Genomic DNA, 22,020 nt, shown 5'->3' on the forward strand with positions numbered 1-22,020 from the left:
GCTAATGTAACGGATGTGAAACGGGCATAGAAGAACTTGACTCCGATGGTGGATTTTCCCAGCATTTATTTATGCTGCAGAAGACAATGAAACACACTTATTGCCTTCTGGTCCGTCTTTGCACTTCCGTCAGCAATACCAGACCATTGTGTGGGAGACAGGACCACACTCAACACAAATAACAATTTATCAAAAACATGTAACATACAAGGGGAAAACAGCGACCCCCAATGGACAAAACAAATAACTGCATGAGCTAAAGTAATTTAAACAGAACCAACGAAAATTCCAACCTTGAACAAAAGGGAAACACATACCTGCAGAAGACAATGAAACACACTTATTGCCTTCTGGTCCGTCTTTGCACTTCCTATACAAACAAAACAACATTTATACAGGGAAAACAGACGTCGGGGCGACCGGATGTGGCCAGACAAACGGCGCCAAAGTGGCTCAATGAGACCGTCACAAAACGTTTACTTTGACCGTTCAAATCACACAACAGCTGGACACCGTGATCGTATCAGCGACCGTTAACGTGTGTAACATAACTGGTCACTTTTCATTAAAGAACAGAGCCAAAACAGTGCGACAATTTTCCACTCGACTCACCGTCAGCAATACCAGACCATTGTGAGGGAGAGACGGACTCAGGAACAGGAAGTGCAATAGATGGAAAGCAATTTCCGCAGGTAACAGAATTGTAAAAATACCGCTAAATTAAATAAAAATGGCTCATTAAAATAAAATTCACAAACACTCAACAATATTGTTGAACAACAAACAAAAATACAACACATTGAAAACAAGAAATAACAATGTATTTCTAACTCCGTTACACTAAGGAGGAGTGTGGGTTTCTGGGCCTCTGTTGAGAGCTCCCCGTGTGATCGCAGGTGAGCATTTGTACTTTGCTTGTGATCAGTGAATAAACGTCTCCCTAATGGAGAGAACTACAGCAGACTCGTATTATTGTAGAAGCTCTTCCAGGCTGCCAATTCTGAATTACGTAAAGTACTTTTTTATTCTACATTTAGAATAAGTATCATTTCCTGGACAAAGCATTTTGGACGATGTGGCGATCCAGGTATTTATCCGAATGGCTTGTTGAATCGCCTGTTTTCTGATCATGGGGAGCTTGCGTTTACAGATTGTGGGTTGGTAGGCACTCCAGAGTGTGACAGCACATGTCTCTTTTAATGAATTGCTTTCATCCACATGAAGCACAGTTGCACGAAAGGCTCTAAATGGTACAGAAATGCATCCTTTCTCAAGCATAAGTACACCAGACTCCTTGGAGACTTAAATGTTGCCGCAACTGTGGAAGGAATAAAAACACACTTTACACAGCGTCAAGCGTGTCACTGCTCATTATCTACACGTTAAATCGATTAAAAAAACAAAAAGTGTCACGTCATTTAAGTGCAGTGAAATTCTCATCTTTTCCATCCTACTTCCTCCTGCTATTAAATTGGTATATCAAGTGTCATTGTTCCTGTCAAAATGCATTTTGTAATGAACAGTCTTAATACTTTGAGGCAGGTGCCTGACAGCACCATGTTAATAACTTTATTATGTCAACAGTTTTATTTCAGACAAAACACATTTAAAATTCGACCAAATCAAGGCAAAGCCCACATCTCGTCTTCTGCAGAAGAGCCATAAAAACAGATAGGAATACTGAGGTTGATACTGTTGCTCCAAGGCATCCAAGCACTTCACAGGCAGCCCACCGTGTTAAAGTCCTGCTGTAGTTTGGCAGAGAGGAGTTTGTGGTTTAGGCCGATGCTGGAAGGTCAGAGCGGACGGCAGCAATCACATGACGGCACAGCTGGCCTCCTTAGACAGATCCTGAAAGCCAATAGCAGCAGTGTCATCATATTTATCAAATGTACAATTATAGTCACAGCATACATGCTAGTCCGTTTAGTGCTCAACATGCAGTGAGGGGAAAGTATGACAGTCTGGAGCAGGAGGTTACTGATGAGCAATAAACATGGTAGAACACAGGAACTCTAGATTAGTGGATTTTGATGTTTTCCCTTTCAATTGAAGGATTGTTGTTTGGTTGTCAAGTAATGAGTCTCATGCATTTTAAACCGAGGGGGGGGAATTAAAAACATGGTAGTTAATTAGTACGGCACATTTCTTTGACATTGCTGCATCCTTTGTGAGTTAAACATTAAAACACCAAGTTAAACATTTCGCCCAATGGTTTCTAGAGCTGCATCTTGTGTGACGAGTGCAGTGATTCTCAACCATCAGGCCACGCCCCCCTGAGTGGGCAGCGACCACCACCTAGAGGGCTGCAAACAACTACAGCAGGACTTTAACACGGTGGGCTGCCTGTGAAGTGCTTGGATGCCTTGGAGCAACAGTATCAACCTCAGTATTCTTCTCTTAACCTACAAAGCCTTGATTGGTGATGCACCATCATATCTTAAGGAGCTTGTAGTACCATATTGCCCCACTAGAGAGCTACGCTCACTAAATGCGGGACTACTTGTAGTTCCTAGAGTCTTAAAAAGGGGACGGCATAGATCCTATCTGCCTGATGGATCATCGAGGTCTGGGTCGTGGAGTTCCTGCTCCTGACTACGCCACTGTCCTGTTGAGACTCCGCCCACTCCTCCTCCCCACCGCCATCTGCCTGATGGATCGTGGAGGTCTCCATGGTGGAATATGCCTACTATGAACTATTCATACACTGTCACATTCATTGAATGTATTTTAACTCTAAATCTGTCCTTCTGTACACATTACATCTATTGCACCTGTCCATCCTGGAGAGGGATCCTCCTCTGTTGCTCTCCTGAAGGTTTCTTCCCTTTTTTTCCCCGTGAAGGGCTATTTGGGAGTTTTTCCTGGTCCGATGCGACGTTTTGGGGCAGGGATGTCTATGTGTACAGATTGTAAAGCACTCCGAGACTAATTTGTAATTTGTGAAATTGGGCTATACAAATAAACTGAATTGAACTTTCAGTTTTGCACTCGTGGGCCGCGAGACACCAGCGATATTACTGGTTATCTATTACACTCAGTTATGGGTTCTTACATTTTGACCAATACATTTCCATGACCAAACTGAAATCTCGGTGTAAACATGAAAAAGTGAGAACATTTTTTGTTTAAACAATGAGAATTCCAAAGCATACCTTAAATGAAACAAATTAGACAATAGTTTGATTAAGAACAAACATTAATATACATGTTTATTCTTATAAACATGTATATATTCTTCTAATCAAACCATTGTCCTTTATGTGCAAATCCATCCGTTTGGACTGTGAATAGAGGTTTAGGCTGTGTCACACAGAAAGACATCGGCCCTTCAACACGTCGACACCCTGAGACTCTTGAAGTAACGGAGCCCCGATGAGCAGAGAGATGAGCATTTGCTTTCAACACAAGCGTCGAAATAGCGGGCTGGCATCTTCGGATGATTTAAAATAATACTGAATTGGCAACCTTCAGTGGCCACATTACCTCCACAGGTAGAGCGTCACTTTGTTACAGCATCGGTTATCAACGCTTGCTTGTCTAAGGAAAGAGAGACGCGCTGCTCGGAGCAGTTGCCCTCGCTGTGGCGAGTTAGCCGGTGATGGAGGAGCCGTAGCTCAGCGTTTTGATGTCCGCTTCCTTTAGCAAGGCTCGGTAATGTCGCCTCTCCCATGTTTGACACGTCTCATGTTTCGCCACCACACAGAGTAGCCAAATCTAGAATATCCCGACGGCTTCCCGAGCTACTGTTGCTATGGCCAGCGAACTCTTCACTTAAGGTGCAACTTGCAACGTGAAAACAATAATTGCACCGCTAGTATGAGAGCGTATGCTGGCTTATATTTTGAGCATCATGCTTTCAAAAAAATATATTTTTAAAACTCTGCGTAAAAGAACATGCGAATATAACGAATTTCCATGACTTTTCCAAAACTTGAGATTTAAGCCTTTTCCAGGCCTGGAAATAACCATTTTAAAATGCCACTTTTCCAGGTTTTCCATGAGCGTACGAACCCTGTCAGTTACAATATAGCTTCCCACCACTTGGTGTCAGTCAGTTGTTTTACAAGCTCTAATAAGCAGAAGACGACTGCCAGTATTAAGCATTAAAATGATTTTTCAAGAGTCAGGAAAATGGGCTCCAGATGGGTCCATGTACGTTTTGTTAGTTTGGTTCATTCAAAAATACCATAGTTTTTTTTCTCTTGTTTGAAACCACACAAAAAAAAAACTCTAGCTGTCACAGATATGAAGGGCAACTTCCATTTCTGCCATGCTGAAGCATTTTATTTAGCAGATAAGGCTATATTTCATTTGCACATTTAATTGTATTTAATTTGAAAGTATTTTGAACGTATGCTCTTTTTTCTCTAGTAAAACCTGTTTTTTAATATGCCCGACTAGAGCCTTTATTCTTGTGAGCTTGATTTGTTCGCCTGTTGGGCTTCTCGTCATCGTGCAGATTTACATACACATGATGAACACACGTCTTGATGATCACATAGTCACGTTTTTGCTTGTTCAACTGTAAGTGGATTTGATTCATTTAATACAAATCAAACGGGAGATCAATTTAGTTAAACCAATAAGGTATTGGCATTTTGCCCCGAGGCCAAACGGTAAGTACCCCTGGTCTAGTGGATATATTTAACCACCATGAACGGGTTTGTTACCTTAAATGTGTACCGTTTCCTCTCCCATCAAGGACTCAACCCATTGATCTGATGAGGAAGCTTATCAGGATGCACGCTGTTGGGCTCAGTGAAGCTGGTTAAAGGGAAACCTTGGTATTGGTCAACCTGGACCCTATTCAACCATATTCTCAGGTCCAACCAAGTATTACTGAATTAATTGGGGCAAGCTTGCCCCATCATTTACATCCACTTTAAGTGCTCATAACACAAGTTCAAGGCATGTTTCTGACTAAACACAAAGGATGGCGCCAATCCAACACGTTTGGAAAAAGCCATGCATCTTTACACAGAGCCGTGCACACGAGGTTCAAGCGGACAAGCAGAGGGGGAAGCTGAACCACCCTCCTCACCTGTACAGCACGCTCACGAGATAGAACAACACTTCCTCTTCTTCCTCTTTGGCTTCAGTGGAGGCAGGGGAAATAAATGGAAGTCAAGTTTCATGTACTAAAGCATTTGAACCAGTTTCTGGAAGAGCACTTGACAATGAGGTTATGGAAGTCGAGTTGCTGGCCGTCATTGTCTTTACCTGTCTCCGAAAGTGCTGGATGTCACTGCCCACGACATATTCTTCATCAAACTCCAGGTCAGTCTCCTCTTCACCTTTGTCCTGCATATAGACCCTGTGCTCTGCCATTTCCTGGGAAGGGATCACATGGAGTTACATCCAACATTGGAAGATTATACAATTGTATTATATTCCAACATCTACATCCAAAGCAACATTTTGTAATTATTGTTTGACAAAACAGAAAGGAACATTTTAAATTGAGATTCAAGCCATAACATTTTAACATACCATTTAAAGTCTATTTCACAATATGCTTAAAGGTCCTCATCAAAAACTGAGCACAATTACTTCTCAACACAGTGCATCCTCTAGGTGGTAAAGTATCATCTGGTCATCATTGACATGAAATAAATGAATCAGTGGCCCTCGAGTTTATTAAGTTTTTTTTTTAGCTTTGATTGTAGAGATGAATTCTCTGCAGTGAAGGATTTGTGACACCATGAACCAAAGTAATCTCGCATCCATAAGAAAATGTGGACTAGTTTGAATTAATCGCAAGATTCATTTTCTTAAAAAATAAAAAAAAGCAACTCAAATGTATTTTTCAGTAGGGGGGGGGGGGGGGTATGTGCTTCCCAGAGACAGAATGCACAATATGCTCCACTAACCTCATGGTTGGGGTCAAAAAGAACCACCCTCACATCAGTGACAGGGCCCCAGCTCCTGTGGCCCTGCAGAACCAGGTCCCCAGAAACAGCCTCCGCCTCTTCACCTGCAGCCCAGATCTGACAAGCACAGCCTTTAATTCCATTTCACTTACACTCCCCGTTAAACTGGTCAACGATTCTTGTCGTCCGCCTAACAATGAGGCGTCTCTGCAGCAGGGCTGAGGGAAGTCAAGTTAAATAACTACTCACTGTCAGCGTCTGCCCACTAGCCAGGATGCAGGAGGAAGGGATGTTGAAGGAGAGGTCTCCCGAGTCTGAATACATCCTTCGTACCACCCAACCACCAAGCGGCTGCTCCTGGAACACAGAACAAGAAAATAAATTGGAGGAGCAAATCAAATGTTTGGCGTCATAGCTGAATAATTGGGGAAGAAAATTTAGGTTTTCTTGATCTTCAGACTTTTAAACTGGTGCAGTCATTCACTTTGTTTGGGAGTTGGTACAGTCATGTTTCACATTGGGGTTTTTGCTGTCAGTTTTAGAACGGATCTGGCCAAACGAATAAAGCAGAGTAGTCTTCTGTATAACAAAAATACTGTAGTTCAACGTCCGACTTTCTCAGCTCTTATGGACACAAGTCTGTTGTATAAACGATACGCATCCACAATAATAATGCAGACACCCTCTCATAAACGAGTGGGGAGAATGACAGCTGCTCTGCTGCTGTTGGAGAACTTTGAGGGGAATGGCACAGGACAGTTTCACAAATGGGCCGAATGAGGATCTACAATACATCATTCACGGCCAACTGTGGGAGAGGAAACATTCCACCATGATCGAGATTTGAAACAGAATAAGGCGTACAAACAACTTTATGAATCCGATGATTATACGTATGCATTCTGAGAAGTGGCCATTTGACTAGTAGGCGATCTTTATTGGCATTAAGAAAGAAAGTGAGATTACAGCGGCCACAACTCCGACAGACGGCTGGTTAGCACCGGCGCTGGTTCTTCTTTTCAATGGGAATCAAGGCCACCAGCCCACTGTCCGGCTTATTTTATGCAACCAGTGTAGTAAAGAGGAATAAACTATTCCTTAGTGGCATGATGAAGTGAAAGGCAAACAAATTATTGATACAGAAAAGAAAATCAAGTCAAACCTAAAAACAAAACCATGATCCAGCTGCATTACAGCCTTACCGCCTCAGAGTTGTTCTTCAGTCGGACATATCTACCGTCGATGTCGACCTCCGCCACGCTCACGGTAGCGTGCTCTGCCGAGCGGCTGGACATTTTATAGGCGGGCGAGTGTCCAGACGCTCCCTCGTGTTTCCGTTTCTTCCCTCTGAGCTTGCGGATGCCGTGTTCGTGAGTTCGAGATATAGCTGTGTGCTGGGAAGGGCTGGGTGACAGCTGCAATCTAAGAAAATGACATTTGGATTTTTATATAAAAAGTATTCACTACCAGAGATCCAGGTATCATGCCATGTGTGGAATTACAACCAGATCACCGCCCAACCTCTGCTCCTCGACCTCTAGCATCTTCCTGTAGGCATTGATCTCCATGTCCAGAGCTAGCTTCACATCCAGCAGGCTCTCGTAGTCCTCCAGCTGGGCGAACATCTGGCTTCTCAAAGTCAGCAGCTCCTGCTCCTTCTGACTGAGTCTCTGTTGCCAAACCTCCCGCTCCCCGTCAAGAGTCCTCTCCAGCTCTTGAAAGCGGCTCTCCAGGACCAGTTTCTGACAGAAAGAAGAAATGCTTTAAAGAAGAAACGGCTTTGAGCAAATTACCAATTTATCAACACAATAAGTGTTCAAAGAACAAGAAAAACAAGTTGGCTCAACATCAAAAACTATAAACAAATATTACCAACATGTAGCAATTTTGTTGACATGTCATACATATGGAATATTTATACCATATGAAGCAGACTGTTAGTTTAGCTAATCACAAAGATATAAATGCTCTCATTTATGGAGACTGATCACCTCTACGGACACTGACATGGTACAAACATTCAGGAAATTAGCAACACAGATTGTGAAGCGAAGCCACATTGTATAAATTAAATGCGAGAGGCATCAATGCAGGTATAATGTCTCACGTGCATGTTAACCTCATATCACATCAGACTTTAGCACTTTTAGATCCTCTTTACCATCAACATTCACACCAGCAGTGTTCTTTGTGCTCGTATGCCATAAATAGAAGCACATTTCAATTGCTAAAGATACAACATGCAAACCTCTAATCAAATTATTCCTAATCATGGTGCCATAAGAAAACATAAAATAAATAATGTTGCCCGATCAAACTTGCATAAACATTCTTTTTTTACCATAGTCATAATCATTTAGTGTGGATCAATCAGTCCATTTTAGAAATTAAACCCCAGAAGTTTAGAAGTTGAATCAATACCAGGAAAGTTTGAACCTTTAAAGTTATTTGAGGGTCCATGTGGACTGAAGAGGTATTGTTTCCCCTTTAGAAAACCTCTATTTTAGCGTAGCAGGTGTCCGATCCAGTCCGTCCTGGATGCTTGGACGACGACGCACAACACCTACCGCTTAATTTAAATGCATTGGAGTCGCATAATTGGAAACGTTGCCCCAGTCCAAATATTAACATAATGTTAAAGACACCGTGAAGAACCAATACGTTCATGTTTTCTGGCCTTACATCTTTCTGGTACTGCTGGAGCTGGGAGCTGAGGCTCTCCACTCTGAGCTTGGTGGTTTCCAGTTCGTCTTTGGTGGCTGATGCAACATTGTTGTTTTCCAATGCAGCCTGCTGGGCATTCTGCAACTGGAATGCAGAATAAGAAAAAAAGTCAATATCAGAAAAAGGAAATGGGCAATACGATATGATATTCCTTTATTCGTCCCACAGTGGGTAAATTTCAAAAATCACAGCAGCGTTGTGCAGAGTTGGCCAGGATCTCCAGCGATCTACTGCAGTGTGTTGCAGCCTGACAGAAGCAGGAAGGACTTGTGGTACATATGGAAACTAAGTTGAGCGGCAGTACCTTCGAACTGAAGGTCCTGTCGATCTCTTCTTTGTATTGGTGCACTTGAGACTCATGGTCCTTGCGTAGTTGCTGCATCGTCTCGGCCAGTTTACTCTCGAACTCTCTCCGCCGGCCAGAGTCCAGCTCCACTAGAAGACTCTCATGACGGCTTCGGCTCTCCAACAGCTCCTTCAAAACATAAATGAAAGCCATAGAGTTGTGCAAGCAACGCAAAAAAAAAAAAAAAACTTTAGAGAAAGTGCGCCGAGAATTATTTCTAATCAAGATGTTCATGGCATCGTGTGCGCTTTACCTGCTCACTGATATTCTTCTGGAGTCCCATCTGTTCTTTGAGTGTCTGCACCTGATTTTCAAAGTCCACCCTTCTCAGGATCTCACAGCTCAGCTGGTTCTTGGTGTCAGCCAGTGTTCCCTCTACCTAGTGAAACCGCCCCACCCCAGAAAGTTAAATAATCTGATTATATTGGCTTAATCTGTTAGTCATGCTTTGGAACAAGTGTTGCGTGACAGCGTGGAGCATTTAGGTGGATCTTCATCCTGCAAACACTCTGCATGCATCAGTCAAAGTGCCTCAACAGATGATCTTTTTATAGTGTGTAGGGATATTCTAGAGGGGAACAGACTCAATCACAAGACTGGTTCATTTATTTTCTCACTTGGTAAAATAAAAATGAAAAAACAGGGCCAGTCTGAGCAGTTTCCTTCCACCCGTGTAGGTAACCACTTGTGGGATGTCATACTTGCAGATATTGTAAAGCCTTTGCAGGCAAATTTGTAATTTCGGGCTATACAAAATAAACTCAATCGAGTCAGTTTATTTTGAGAATACAAACATTATTTCTGGGTCATTTTACTTAGCTGGGAACCTTCCTAAAAAAATTTTTTTTTAAGTGTTTGATGCAGCCATATTTCTTTACAGAAAATGTAATATGCCAGAACACTTTCTAATCCCAGAAATGGGGTTGGGGCTGTAAAGACCTCACACATGCACATTAGCTCTGTGTTTCACGCAGCATGTTAAGCCAGCCTCAGCTCATACGTTCTCCAGCTGTCCGTTCTGCTCGGTGAGGTCGTCTGTGAGCCTCCTGTTCTCAGACAGCATCTTGGTGAACACAGCATCCTTGGAGCTGAGGCTGGCCTCTGCTTTCCTCCACTGGGCCACCGCTGTCACCAGGTCACCCTCCTTCTTCTGGTTCCTGAGTGGGAAGAGCATCGGGACAATTCTGAGCATCACAGTAGACAACCGATGGTCCTTTTGCATCATGGCAAACGTCTAGGACTTTTCTTCAATATTACCTAAACCTTATTAGCTTATAAACCTAATGTCCCCAACCGTGTGGACTTGGTTGCAGTCTTTTTGCGTATTTTTTTTCACGTGAAGAAAAAAATAAAAAAGGAGGTAGGCCTACCTCACAGAGATCAACACGAAGAATACAACATGCATCTGCTGTGGGTAAAGTGGTACGGGGTAGAAGATGGAACAAAGTCATTAAGGACCAATGCTGCGTACGAAACGAATAAAGGCTTGGATTAAATGTGGAAAGAGAAGTTTAGGTATGCAAGTGAGCAGGGCTGGACTGGGACAACAATTAGGCCCTGGCATTTTTGGCCCAGACAGGCCCACCCCAATCGGTCGGACACCCACCAGCACAAAATAAATAATACTTATATATATACTATTATATATATAGTCATATATATAATATATATACAGTATTCCAAAACCACTACAAAAGATGCAGTACCAGTAGTGCATGGTACCAGTCAGTGCTAATCCTCACTCTTGACTCTCGGTGGTGGGTGGCGCGGTGGGGCCAGCGCCATAGTCTGTAGCTATATTTTCCTGCTATATATCAACTAAAGGATGACCGGGATCAGCTGAAGTCTGTCTGTGTTTGCTTCCTGCTTGCTCTGTACCCTGCTGCTCCTGCTCCTCTCCTGCCAGCTCCTTCAACCTGTGTTGCTGCTAACACGCAGCAGCAGCAAAACTTGTGGCAGCAGCACACACAAATGGCAGCATTAATGTTGACACTCTTTTCTTTTCTCTCTCTTTTTTTTTTTCTTTTTCTCCGTTTTTTCCTCCTTCCCCCTCATTTTTTTTTCCTCCCCTCTCAGCATCTCCAGTCAGCAGGAGGCTCAGACAGACCCCCCCCTCTCTCTCTCTCTCCCCAACCTCTCTCTCTGTCTGTACTGTAATGGACTGTGTCTGTATAGAAAATGGACCAATGGGCCGCTGTCCCCGATTATGGGCCATTCGGGGGTTGGTTTTTTCCGGGCCAACATAAAATTTTTTTTTTTTTTTTTTTTTTAAAAATTTTTTTTTTTGGGCCCACCCCAGCGGGCATTTGCCCGGTATGCCAGATGGCCTATCCAGCCCTGCAAGTGAGCCAGTTGTACTAGTTCTAATACAACGGAGACACCTGCCGCTTGGAATAGGACTGCGAGGAGGAGACCGGCAGATATGCGTCAAACAGAACTGCATCAAATAAGCCCTTTGAGCCGAGTCTGGCGTTAAGCTTCCCCGGCACCTGCGCGCTCGTGTGTGTCCGTGTCATCACGCTGCTACCTGGCTTGGAGCTTCCTGTAGTCATCGCAGATGTTTCCATAGTCGATCTGCAAACGGGCCCGTTCTCCGGCCAGGCCGTCCAGGGACTTCCGGACGTCGGCCAACTCCTCCTCGTACAGCCGCCGAACGTTGCCCATCTCCCGGCTTTTCGACTCTTCCTTCTCCTCTAGCTGAAATAATATGGAGGACCGTTCATTCTCCAGCTCCTGGACCCGCTGGATGTAGTTGGCGAGGCGGTCGTTGAGGCGTCGGAGATCATCCTTCTCCTGGATGCGGTACATGCGGGACGGGGCGGCTGGGCTGCCGCGGCGGCTGGCGGATCGGCGGCTGGAGGCAGCAGCGGGGGTCGAGGTGGCAGAGGCCATGCTGGTGCCCGCAGCTGGTCCAGATATTGTTCAGTCGCTTCTGTAACTGTGGGCCGCAGCTAGGTTATGTTAACGTGACTGCCGGCCACACGAGCCTATAGTGGTGGATGCGTTGATGTTTCGAACGCAAACAAGTCCCAGCGAGCCTCTCCTGTAAAGGTCCCCGGTCACCGCAGCAGATGGAGGACCTGGATCTGCAGGGGGCTTGTTAATGGGCTCTTTTTCCTGCGTTTGCGACGTCCACGGCTGAAAGTAATCACGTTTGATGAGTTGACGCTCTGAAAGTGGGGTGTAAAGAGCGCGACAATATATTTCATTACGCAATACATTTCCGGGTGAGATTTTCAAAATAAGATGACATTTTTGTATACGCGTGTAATACCCACCGAAGTAACAATTCATATTGTATTGAGGGAACATATATACACGGTTGATGCTCATTTGTTTGCAAACATTCTTATTGTCCCCATGGGCGTTAATGTCACCCTCCAGGATGTTTACAATCCTACTACTTTAAACATACATTGATGGTATTATTTTGCAAGTACATATTAATTCCTTAAAATCCAGTGGACATAACACACAAGTGTATGCTTCCAAATATGTGAAACTTTATGATACAATTACATAATTGTAGTGATATAGTAGCATATGAAATGATCACTATCACAAATAAATACCAATATCAAATACATACATGTGCCTTTATTATACTGGATAACATTTCAAAATAACAATTTAATTATGTTTCACACATAAAGGATGCATTGAGTGAGCCTAATCCTGTAAAATGTCATTACGTAATTGTGTTTGGTACAATATATATAGTGCTTTGTTTTTCAGTATGTGAGGTTTTGGGACAGGGATGTTTATGTGTACAGATTGGAAAGCACTCCGAGACAAATTTGTAATTTGTGAAATAGGGCTATACAAATAAACTGAATTGAATTGAATTGTATTGCTTTGGACCAGTATTGCTGCCTGTAAGTATACATAGTGTGTTCTTAAAACTTAAAAAAAGAATGTATTAATTATTTATTTATTTATTTGACAAAATACACACAGCACATGAGAAGAAAGACCAGGATATAACTGATGCGTTTAAAAAAAACTGTAAGCCTTTACAAAAGTAATACACTTTGCTTTTTTTTAATCAATTGATTTATAAGATAGATATTTAGAGAAAATAAACATGTCATGCACTGAGAAGAAGGAAGAACAAATGGTGGAAATTCGTGAGATTTTTTCCACACAAATTCAGTGGTTCCCATTTACAATACCAGATGTATTACAGGTTCAGTTATATATAGATTGATTTACAATATGACAAAGTAAACTGTATAAATGAGCGCAGTTCTAAATCTTGGAACATGTAACATATTTGGTATTGTAAATGGGAACCACTGCATTTGTGTGGAAAGAATGTCACGAATATCATTTTGTTCAAAGTAAAAAAGATTTCCTGGACGACATTTACTCTGAAGGCAGAAATGGACAGCTTCCGTTATTTTATTTGGTGTTCTTCATTCAAGCTTGATTTAAATGGGGCTCCTGCAGGACATCAGCTGATAGCGATGACTAGCCAAAAGTGTGTAGTTGATGTCACTCATTACAAGACGGCCTTTGTTGTTCTTCATCTTTTTAATCACAATATTCTTAACCCCATGTGTGTTAAATATAAACCGACACACGTTATGTTTAGGTCTGCCAAACTGAAAGGGCTCAGTAAAAACAGATGTGCGTGCAATCTGTGCATGCAATATTGTGACCAGATCAGCTCACAACATTTTCTGACACATTTCAAATTTGAAATAAAGTGAAATGTGTGAAGTCATGATTGTGGAGAGGATAATTGTCTCTTAAAATGCTGTTGCACGTGTCTGGATAAAAGTTGGGGCCAGACCTCCATCACACACGTTTTTTTACGAGCAGAATAATAATAATAATAATAATAATAATAACACATTGTATTTATATAGTGCTTTCAAGAAGACTACAATACACTTTACAGACATTAAAACCATAATAAAAGAGCTATACACTAAAAACATAGAACAAACATTATAGCCACAGATGGTGATTTGGTTTCTACATGTGGCATTCATCTGTTTATACTGATTAAACAATGAGCTATATTTACGGGCTGCCTCTGAGTGAGTATACTGGCTGTCATATTGACTGTGTGGTTTATAATCTATACCGTATAATTGCAAATACAACACCATTTTTCAATACAGGGCACAGTTGTGCACAGATGGGGACCTTGAGGTTATTTGCTGACTGAAGCTTTTTGATGTATTCATAAGTCAAAGTCCAAACCAGTCCCTTCATACACTGCCAGCTTCTATTCATCACCTCATAATAGACGCCTTGCAGTGGTGGTGTGTGAGTGTGTGTGTGTGTGTGCCACCCCAGTCCACACACACACACACTCACACTCACACACACACACACACGCACACACACACTTTGATCCCCCTCTCGATGGTGAGCTATATTATCAGGGCGTGTGTATTACACTCAGGTGAATGATGGAGGCTGACAGAAACCAGGCGACTGGATGTGAAACCGGTTCACTTGTGATGTTGAAAAGCTTGAACTCTGACTTCTATTTCAGCGCTCAGCTGTTTCTGCATTTCATGTTGTACATACATCTTAGTGTAAGTTACTTTTTAGACAAGGCTGGCCATATTCAATATTCATGGTATTGTCAACAATCCCGGAGTCTTTGTTCTTTGTCCCCTCACAGGTGTCCATGGATCGTGATTGTCTGCATGGAAGCAGATCTGCCTCTTGGGTCCTTCCTTCTGCCCTGGCCCTCCTGAAGCCCACCTTTCTTTATTTCCTTCTGTGTGAATTAATTACAAAATAAAATAAATTGAATTGGAGAACTCCCTCTCTCAATAAATGTTGTTTCCAACACTGTGTGTGGCACTTAGCCCGAAGCACATAGGTTCCTCCTGAAAATATTTACAAGAAATCAACTTTTCAAAAAAAAATTAACAACTGAAAATTGCTGATCGTTAATTGTAGTTTTCAGCAGATGGTACTCGAAGAAAATAAAGTAGTGCATTTCTTGACGTGGATGAATCCATATTTGGAGCTTTGAGTATTTGTGGCAGAAACTTGGATGGTAAATGATTAATTCAATTCATTTTATTTTATACAGCCCAATATCACATGTAATTCATCCATTCACACTCTACCATGCAAGGTGCCTCTATCCACCAGGGTCAACGAAGCACTCCAACCGCTGTTCTTCTGATTGAAAGACGGCCTGCTCTCACTCTGAGCCACAGTGCACATAAGGAATACAATATATCATGTTTCGATACATACACAGCAGCATTTTCCACGTTGTCATTGGTTGAGGTATAGCTTCACGACAAAGTATAATGCATATAAAATACAAATTATACATATATTTTTAACATTTTCTCTTTTTAAATTTACATTTTTAGTATTATACTATATTATGTTGTATTTGTATTTTTCGTTCTCTGTCACACCTCCTCTGCTCCTCCATATCACATGGCACAGGGGTTGGTCGTCAGACTCGGCTACGCAGTGATGCATCAAGCTACCAGAGACAGACCACGGCGCAGCCAGATATTAGTTGAATATCCCTTCAGAATTAAAGCATGTACATTACCATTAGAACATTTGGGATACACAGAAACAAAAATGTAATCTTAGATGCTTATTACAGCTGCTTAGTCAGTAGACAAACCAATTAATTTTCTTTTTTGATTCCCCAATAGAATCAGAGACATTGGCCTCCACATTGATGTGACGTGATAGTAAGCCAATTCAGACACATTTGAGCTCTACAGACTAACGTTAATGGTATGCTCCAGGCCACAACAGCTATCACTAATTTGGGGTCGGATTAGTTTATTTATCGTGACGCCTCTGAGACGTTCATTGTTCGGATATGTTTTTGTAACAGTAGGAGAAGGGAACACGATGAGTCTGTTCCCTCATCGAATAGCATTTCATTCCCCTCTGTGGTTTGGGTTAGATATAGGGTGAAGTGTAGTTCATGGGGGGGGGGGGGGGGGGGAGACATATCGATTGATAAAATACTTTTCAACACCTCGTCAGGAGGTTTTCCTATTGCTGCACAAGCATTTTCAAATCAACGTTTTTTTACATCACAAATGACAAAGAAAACAAAAAAATAAACCTGAGGATGCAGCTTGTTAGCTGTCTCACCACCAAACTGAATCGGCTAAGCCGCTGAGTAAACTATCCCTTCAATCAGCAGTGTACAGGTATGTATGACCCGAGGATGGAAATAGTTTTTCAACAGAATGTTGCCCTGAGCTGATCTATGACATACAAATGTCTCGTCTGAACCCACATTAATTCAATTAAATTCTATATATTTAGTATATCCAAAAGTCACAAACTACAAATGTGCCGCATGAAAGCTTTAAAATCTGCACACATCCGACATCTTTTGTCCCTAGACCTTATATCGGATCAGAAAAAACTCCCCAAAAATAACTATAACGGGGTGAAAAAGGGAAGAAATATTCGGGAGAGCATCACGATGGACACAAGTAAAAGAGTTTAATTTATTTAAATAAATAAATACATGTACGAATGAGAGTCATGTCAACAACAACAAAAGCGCGTTCGTTTTATTGTGTTTTACTTTGAAATGAATAACCGGAAGCTGTATATCTGTGTGTGACTTGATTGTAGACCCAAGTTGCGTGTCAGGCAGGCTGACGGGTTGTCCGCTGCCCGGAGCCTGGAGACACTTTACCGGAGAAACGCTGAATCTTCTGCGACGACACCGCGCCGGTATCTCTATATCACTTTTCGGACGCGTCTGTGTGTTTCACTCGGGGCGTGGACGCCGGGGGACCTGGGTTCGGTGGAGAACTGTACTGTTTGTGGAAACGAACTGATGTTGCATTTCCATACAAGCGCATAGGTAGCGCAGGACATCGCCCCTCCACCCCTCCTCGTCCCCTCTGAAGGTAAGGTGCTTATTTCGCTCCTTCACGAGCCCTCACGTAAGGCGGGAAGCGCACGGGTTCACGGCGGCTCCTTGTTGCCGCACTCAGCCCGCCGGGGCTCGGCGCTGCGGATGATTCCGCGAACAGCTGCGGCGCGTGCAAGGCGTAGAAACTTCGAAAGTCGCTGTGATCTCTGCACGCGCTTCATGGTAATTGGACGCAGGTGGATTCCTCGGCCACAATTATTTTGATTTCACCAGATGGCTGGGACTTTTCAATTGGTTCCATAAAAAAAAAAAAGCCTGAAAATAATGTAATCGAAAAGCCTGAAACCTGAAACATAATCATTCCAAATTGATGTTTTTTTATTCATAAGAAACAAAATAATAAAGTCCCCTCTATGACACTAACTATTTTTGATGTTGGCTTTTTCTTTTTCTTTGTTATGTTGTCGTCAATATGATGATTCATTGAGTTAGTATTCATTAACAATATAGGAGTAGGCTATAGTCTTGTTCGCCCTAACAGTGGCGGCTGGTGACATTTTTTTGGGGGGGGCGCAGTGGTTTAAATATCACTTAACAATGAGAAGAAGAGAGGTTTTGAGTAGAATATTGTAAAAAACAAAGCTTTATTTCAAGAACACAGCGTGCTCAACACTGTCCAACAACAACTATCAACACACTGTAACTTTGGGCATGAGAGGTTCAGAGCAGCTTTAAGGAACATGGGGTTGGGTTTCAGAGGTTTGCAAAATAAAAGAGTTTCACCCTCACATGAAAGAGATTCAGAGCAGATGTAACTGATGTGGAACGGGCATGGAAGAAGTCGGCTCAGATGGTGGATTTTCCCAGCACTTATTTATTCTGCAGAAGACAACAGAACACACACATTTGCCTTCTGATTTGTCTCTGCACTTCCACTTCCCTCAGCAATAAAAAAAACATTGTCCATGGAAGACAGGACCACATTAAATCTAAATAATAACAATTCTCATCAAAAACCATGACATGTAACATACAAGGGGAAAACAGAGACCCCTAATGGACAAAATAAATAACTACATGAGCTAGAAAGTGGCTCAATGAAACCGCCACCAAATGTATATTTTGACAGTCTAAATCAGTGGTTCTCAACCTTTTTTCAGTGATGTACCCTCTGTGAAATACTTTTTTCAGCCAAGTATCCCCTAACCAGCGCAAATAATCTTTGGTAAGAAAAAAGTAGTAATACACAGCACTGTGCCATCAGTGTCGGATTTATTAAACTGTCAACAATGAACATTGCATTAAACTGAATAAAAACTTGTGCTTGTGCTTCACTGAGGATCTTTGTCAGTCTTGGTGGCAGCGAGGCCACTGCTGTGATGAAGCTCTTCTCCAGGCACAGTCTGTTTCTTTGCTTTGTTTTGATCACAGTCATTGCAGAGAAGGAGGCCTCACATAAATATGTGGAGGCAAAGGGCAGCAGCTGCTCCAAAGCTTTCTGTCCCAGGTCAGGGTGCTCCTGCTTCACACACACCCAAAACTGTGTGAGTGTGGATGTGGCAAACTTCATCTGGAGGCCACGGTCAGATGACACTTCCAGGAGTTTCTCCTGATAAGTGACAGGTAGCTTGCTTCTCTTTGCTTCAGACAAGAGAAATGGGTTTCTCACCCAATCCAGCTGTACAGATTTATCCTCCAGGTCAGGAAAGTAGGAATGAAAATCTTTAATCACGTTGATCAAATGTCCCACTATGACCGACTTGACTGGAGCTCTGTCCACATCCTCACGAGAGAGAAAAGCATCCACCTGGGGAAAGCAGGTGAAATCTCCCTCTGCAGAGGACCTTCTCCACAGCTCTGCTTTCTTCAGGAAGCCACCCACCTTGTCATACATGTACAAATGCTTGTCTTCTTGCCCTGCAGAGACACATTCAGTTCGTTCAGTTTGCTGAATATATCTGCCAGATAGCAGCTTTGCAAGCCAGTTTGTGTCCTGGAACAAGGTGGCATGGGGAGACCTGTGCTCGATCAGAAAGGTGTGTACTTCAGATCGTAATTCCAACCGCCGGTTGAGTATTCTCCCTCGAGAGAGCCAGCGTACTTCTGTGTGCAGTGTTGTGTGTTCAGCTCCCATGTTTTCACAAAGGCGGCGAAACAGGCGTGCATTGCGTGGCCTTGACTTTATGAAGTTGATAACTTTGACGCTGTCGTTCAAAACGTCATGTAACACAGGACTCAATTTCTTGCACGCCAACGCTTCCCTGTGTGACACAGTGAGTCCACTTCATGTCGGGGTTTTCTTTTTTAATGCGCGCTATGAGTCCTCTCGCGCTGCCCGTCATTGAGGCCGCTGCGTCCGTGCAGGGGGGGGGGGGGGGGGGGGGGTGCTCGTGAGAGTGTGCTCACCTTATCTCTTGTTCTATTTTGTGGTGCCCCCTCAGGACTTGGTGCCCGACGCGCAGCGCGTAGCGCGCGTTATGGGAGCGGCGGCGCTGCGTGGACGTAAATCCCATTAAAACATAGTCATCTGAAAACTGATGGGATTTTGCCGGCTCTGGTTTGGCCTTCTTTGGCACTTGTCCCTCCGTGTTTTCAGCAGCATTGCTGCTACGCTTCAACCACGACTTCATTATTTGAGTTTAAAAGCCGGCAGTGATAGACGGGTCAGGACCGTTAAGCGTGTGCCACGTTGGGTCAAACCATCCTGATATGGGGGAGACTCTGGGTTTTTAGGATAATTAAATTAAATTGCCTACTTAATATACAATTCAGTTTATGAACTTACACTTGTGTTTTATTGAATATTTATTAAATAACTATTTTTAAAGGATTTTTGAATGGATGCTAATTTTAAATAGATTTTTTTTTAAATCTCACGTACCCCCTGGAGTGCCTTCACGTACCCCCAGGGGTACGCGGACCTCCATTTGAGAACCACTGGTCTAAATGACACGACAGCTGGACGCCGGGATCGTATTAACATTCGATTACTGTATGTAACATAAACGGTTAATTTTTATTAAAGAATATAGCCAAAATAGTGCAAAATCGTTTTTCACTCAACTCGCCCTCGGCAATATAAAACCATTGTGACGGAAAGACGGACTCAGGAGCAGGAAGTGCAACAGATGGAAAGCAATTTCCGCAGGAAACAGATTTTTTAAAATAACGCTAAATAAAAATAGCTCATTAAAATAAAATTCACAAACACTCAATAATATCGTTGAACAACAAACAAAAATAAAATACAATACATTGAAAACAAGAAATGACAGAGTGCATTTCTAACTGTTTGACAGAGTAGATATGTAAAGAAAAGTAGCCTCCTCTCTTTAAAGTGGTCAAACTTCTCAATAACTCTGGTTAAAGTCAATCATGTCTGTAACCAGCCTGTTTCCATTATTCTGGAGGGAATGTGTCTGTTTTTCAGAACTTCTTCGTTGTGTTTTCGATGCCAGTTCGGTCTGCAAACAGGGTTAGCTTCATGCTGTTAGCGAGTTAGCTCCATGTTCTTAGCTAGATAACTGCGGCAAGATTCGTGCTTTACACTTGTCTGAAGCTCTGTAGATCCCTCACCCCGTTGTAGTCCAGAGAGTTTCCGTCCCAGGACTTTGGAATAACAGACAGGGGAAACAAAAAACGAATTACTCATGGAGCATTCAGCTAACCAGCTCCGGTTAGCATATAGGCTTGAGGAGAACCTCCGGGTGTACGTCCTCCCGCGGTCAGCGCTTTGCTGCAGAATTTTTAAATCCGGATGTTCGGGTCCCAACTCTTTCAGCCTCTTCTTGTCAATATCTGACCGTCGATTGAAAGGTGTTTGGTGTAGAGATACCAGAGTTTTCAGTCGCCGACGCCATACTAACATAAAGCTTCTGCTAGCTATGTTGCTCGCGTACCTCCGTGGAGCTCTGGGCAGCAGGGTTGCCAGGTCTGTGTGACACAACCAGCCCAAAAACCAGCCCAATATCAGAACTCAAAATATGCCCGTGCCAAACCATATACACTGCTTTTAAAGTCCAACAGCATTGCTATCATTGCCAAATGTATTGTAATATCTACAAAGTAACAACATATGTTTAGTTTGCCAGCATTAAAAGCAGTTTTCCCTCAAGTTATTTCACCTAGGTCCTAAAATGGCCTTGTGTAATTAGATACAGTATATTATCATAAATAAAATGTGTGTACGTGCTGATCTGGAATCAGTTTGGTAGGATTTGGGTATGAATAAATTATTTCATTTAAAATATGGATTTTTATTTAAAGATATTCATGTAATTTGCATGCAAAATAGGTCTACCCGAACCAAGGACAAAAATTCAACCACAGAACACTTCAAAAGTGGCCCGATTCCGCAGGAAAACCGCGGACCTGGCAACACTGCTCTATGGGCTGAGGGAACATACGGGTCTCTGATCTGCCGAATAATCCAATCGCGTGCGCACATTTGTGCGCCCCAAGATTCCCGGTTTCATCCGCCAATGTGAAGCCGGTCAAAACGACTGAAATGTTGTATCGATGCTGTACACACACGTTAGACCGCCTCGGAAAAGGGGAGGGGATTCTCTCCGTGATAATGGCGATATATTATATTTTTTCACATTAACTTAAGTGGTTGTTGACAGGGGCTTACGGTCTCCCACACACATTTAGCGCGTCAACACGGTATATTTACTATTTAAATGATTTGGCATATAATGTTTTTTGACAGGATTTTTTTCCCCATTTTTTTTCATCTCCAAATTTTAAGAGGGGCGGTGCCCTAGCGCCTCCTATGGATGAACCGCCACTGCTCCCTAAGGTTATATTTTGTGGTTATGTAATTTTTTTGGAGATGCTGTTGATTCTTAACTGAGACCATAATAAATAAAGTAGCAACTTTATTTTGACATCATCTTGAGGACACATCATTCTTAATGGGGGTAATAGTTCACATTGTATAGCAGCTGGATCCTTTAGAGTTCACACCAGAGAGGTGTGGTCAAATTGTAACACACAAAGATATTTTGTCCAGTGTAGGTATAGAATGCTTGGAGACCCGTCTTTACAGATGATGTCACACATTTTAATTGGCTGTATGTTGGAGAGAGTAAACTGACTGGCTGGGTGTCACGATCCCCTAGTCTTTTTTTCTGATTGGATGTACCCTTCTATGTTGCTCAATGCTAATGTTAGCCTAGCTATGATGCTAAGTGAGACTACAAACAGTCTCTGGAAGAGAGCTGTTG

The 22,020-nt window shown here is 42.6% G+C and overlaps 2 protein-coding genes across 7 annotated transcripts in view; one reads left to right on the top strand and one right to left on the bottom strand.

Moving 5' to 3' along the window:
- Positions 1-48: 48 nt before the first annotated feature.
- Positions 49-12,792, bottom strand: lmnl3 (lamin L3). Of its 4 annotated transcripts, XM_056412603.1 has the most exons (12): positions 11,471-12,788; positions 9,944-10,100; positions 9,197-9,322; positions 8,902-9,072; positions 8,556-8,681; positions 7,395-7,615; positions 7,076-7,295; positions 6,123-6,230; positions 5,874-5,990; positions 5,224-5,334; positions 5,045-5,096; positions 49-1,851 (listed from the first exon to the last, which is right to left on the bottom strand). In XM_056412603.1, exons 1-11 carry the CDS (start codon positions 11,833-11,835, stop codon positions 5,058-5,060), a joined length of 1,761 nt encoding a protein of 586 aa, XP_056268578.1. In that variant the 5' UTR covers positions 11,836-12,788; the 3' UTR covers positions 49-1,851; positions 5,045-5,057. The 4 variants fall into 4 exon arrangements, with proteins under 4 accessions (XP_056268578.1, XP_056268579.1, XP_056268580.1 ...); XM_056412604.1 differs by lacking the exon at positions 5,045-5,096 and having other exon boundaries at positions 11,471-12,789; XM_056412605.1 differs by lacking the exon at positions 11,471-12,788 and having other exon boundaries at positions 9,944-10,530.
- A 3,802-nt stretch (positions 12,793-16,594) lies between these two features.
- adamtsl3 (ADAMTS-like 3) overlaps positions 16,595-22,020 on the top strand; it is a 48,489-nt gene continuing 43,063 nt past the window's right edge. For all 3 annotated transcript variants that reach the window (XM_056412510.1, XM_056412511.1, XM_056412513.1), the window contains exon 1: positions 16,595-16,826. The gene's annotated coding sequence lies outside the window, so the exon portion shown is untranslated. The remainder of the gene's footprint in view (positions 16,827-22,020) is intronic.

The sequence above is a fragment of the Pseudoliparis swirei genome, chromosome 4 (assembly GCF_029220125.1).
Source record: "Pseudoliparis swirei isolate HS2019 ecotype Mariana Trench chromosome 4, NWPU_hadal_v1, whole genome shotgun sequence".
NCBI lineage: Eukaryota > Metazoa > Chordata > Actinopteri > Perciformes > Liparidae > Pseudoliparis > Pseudoliparis swirei.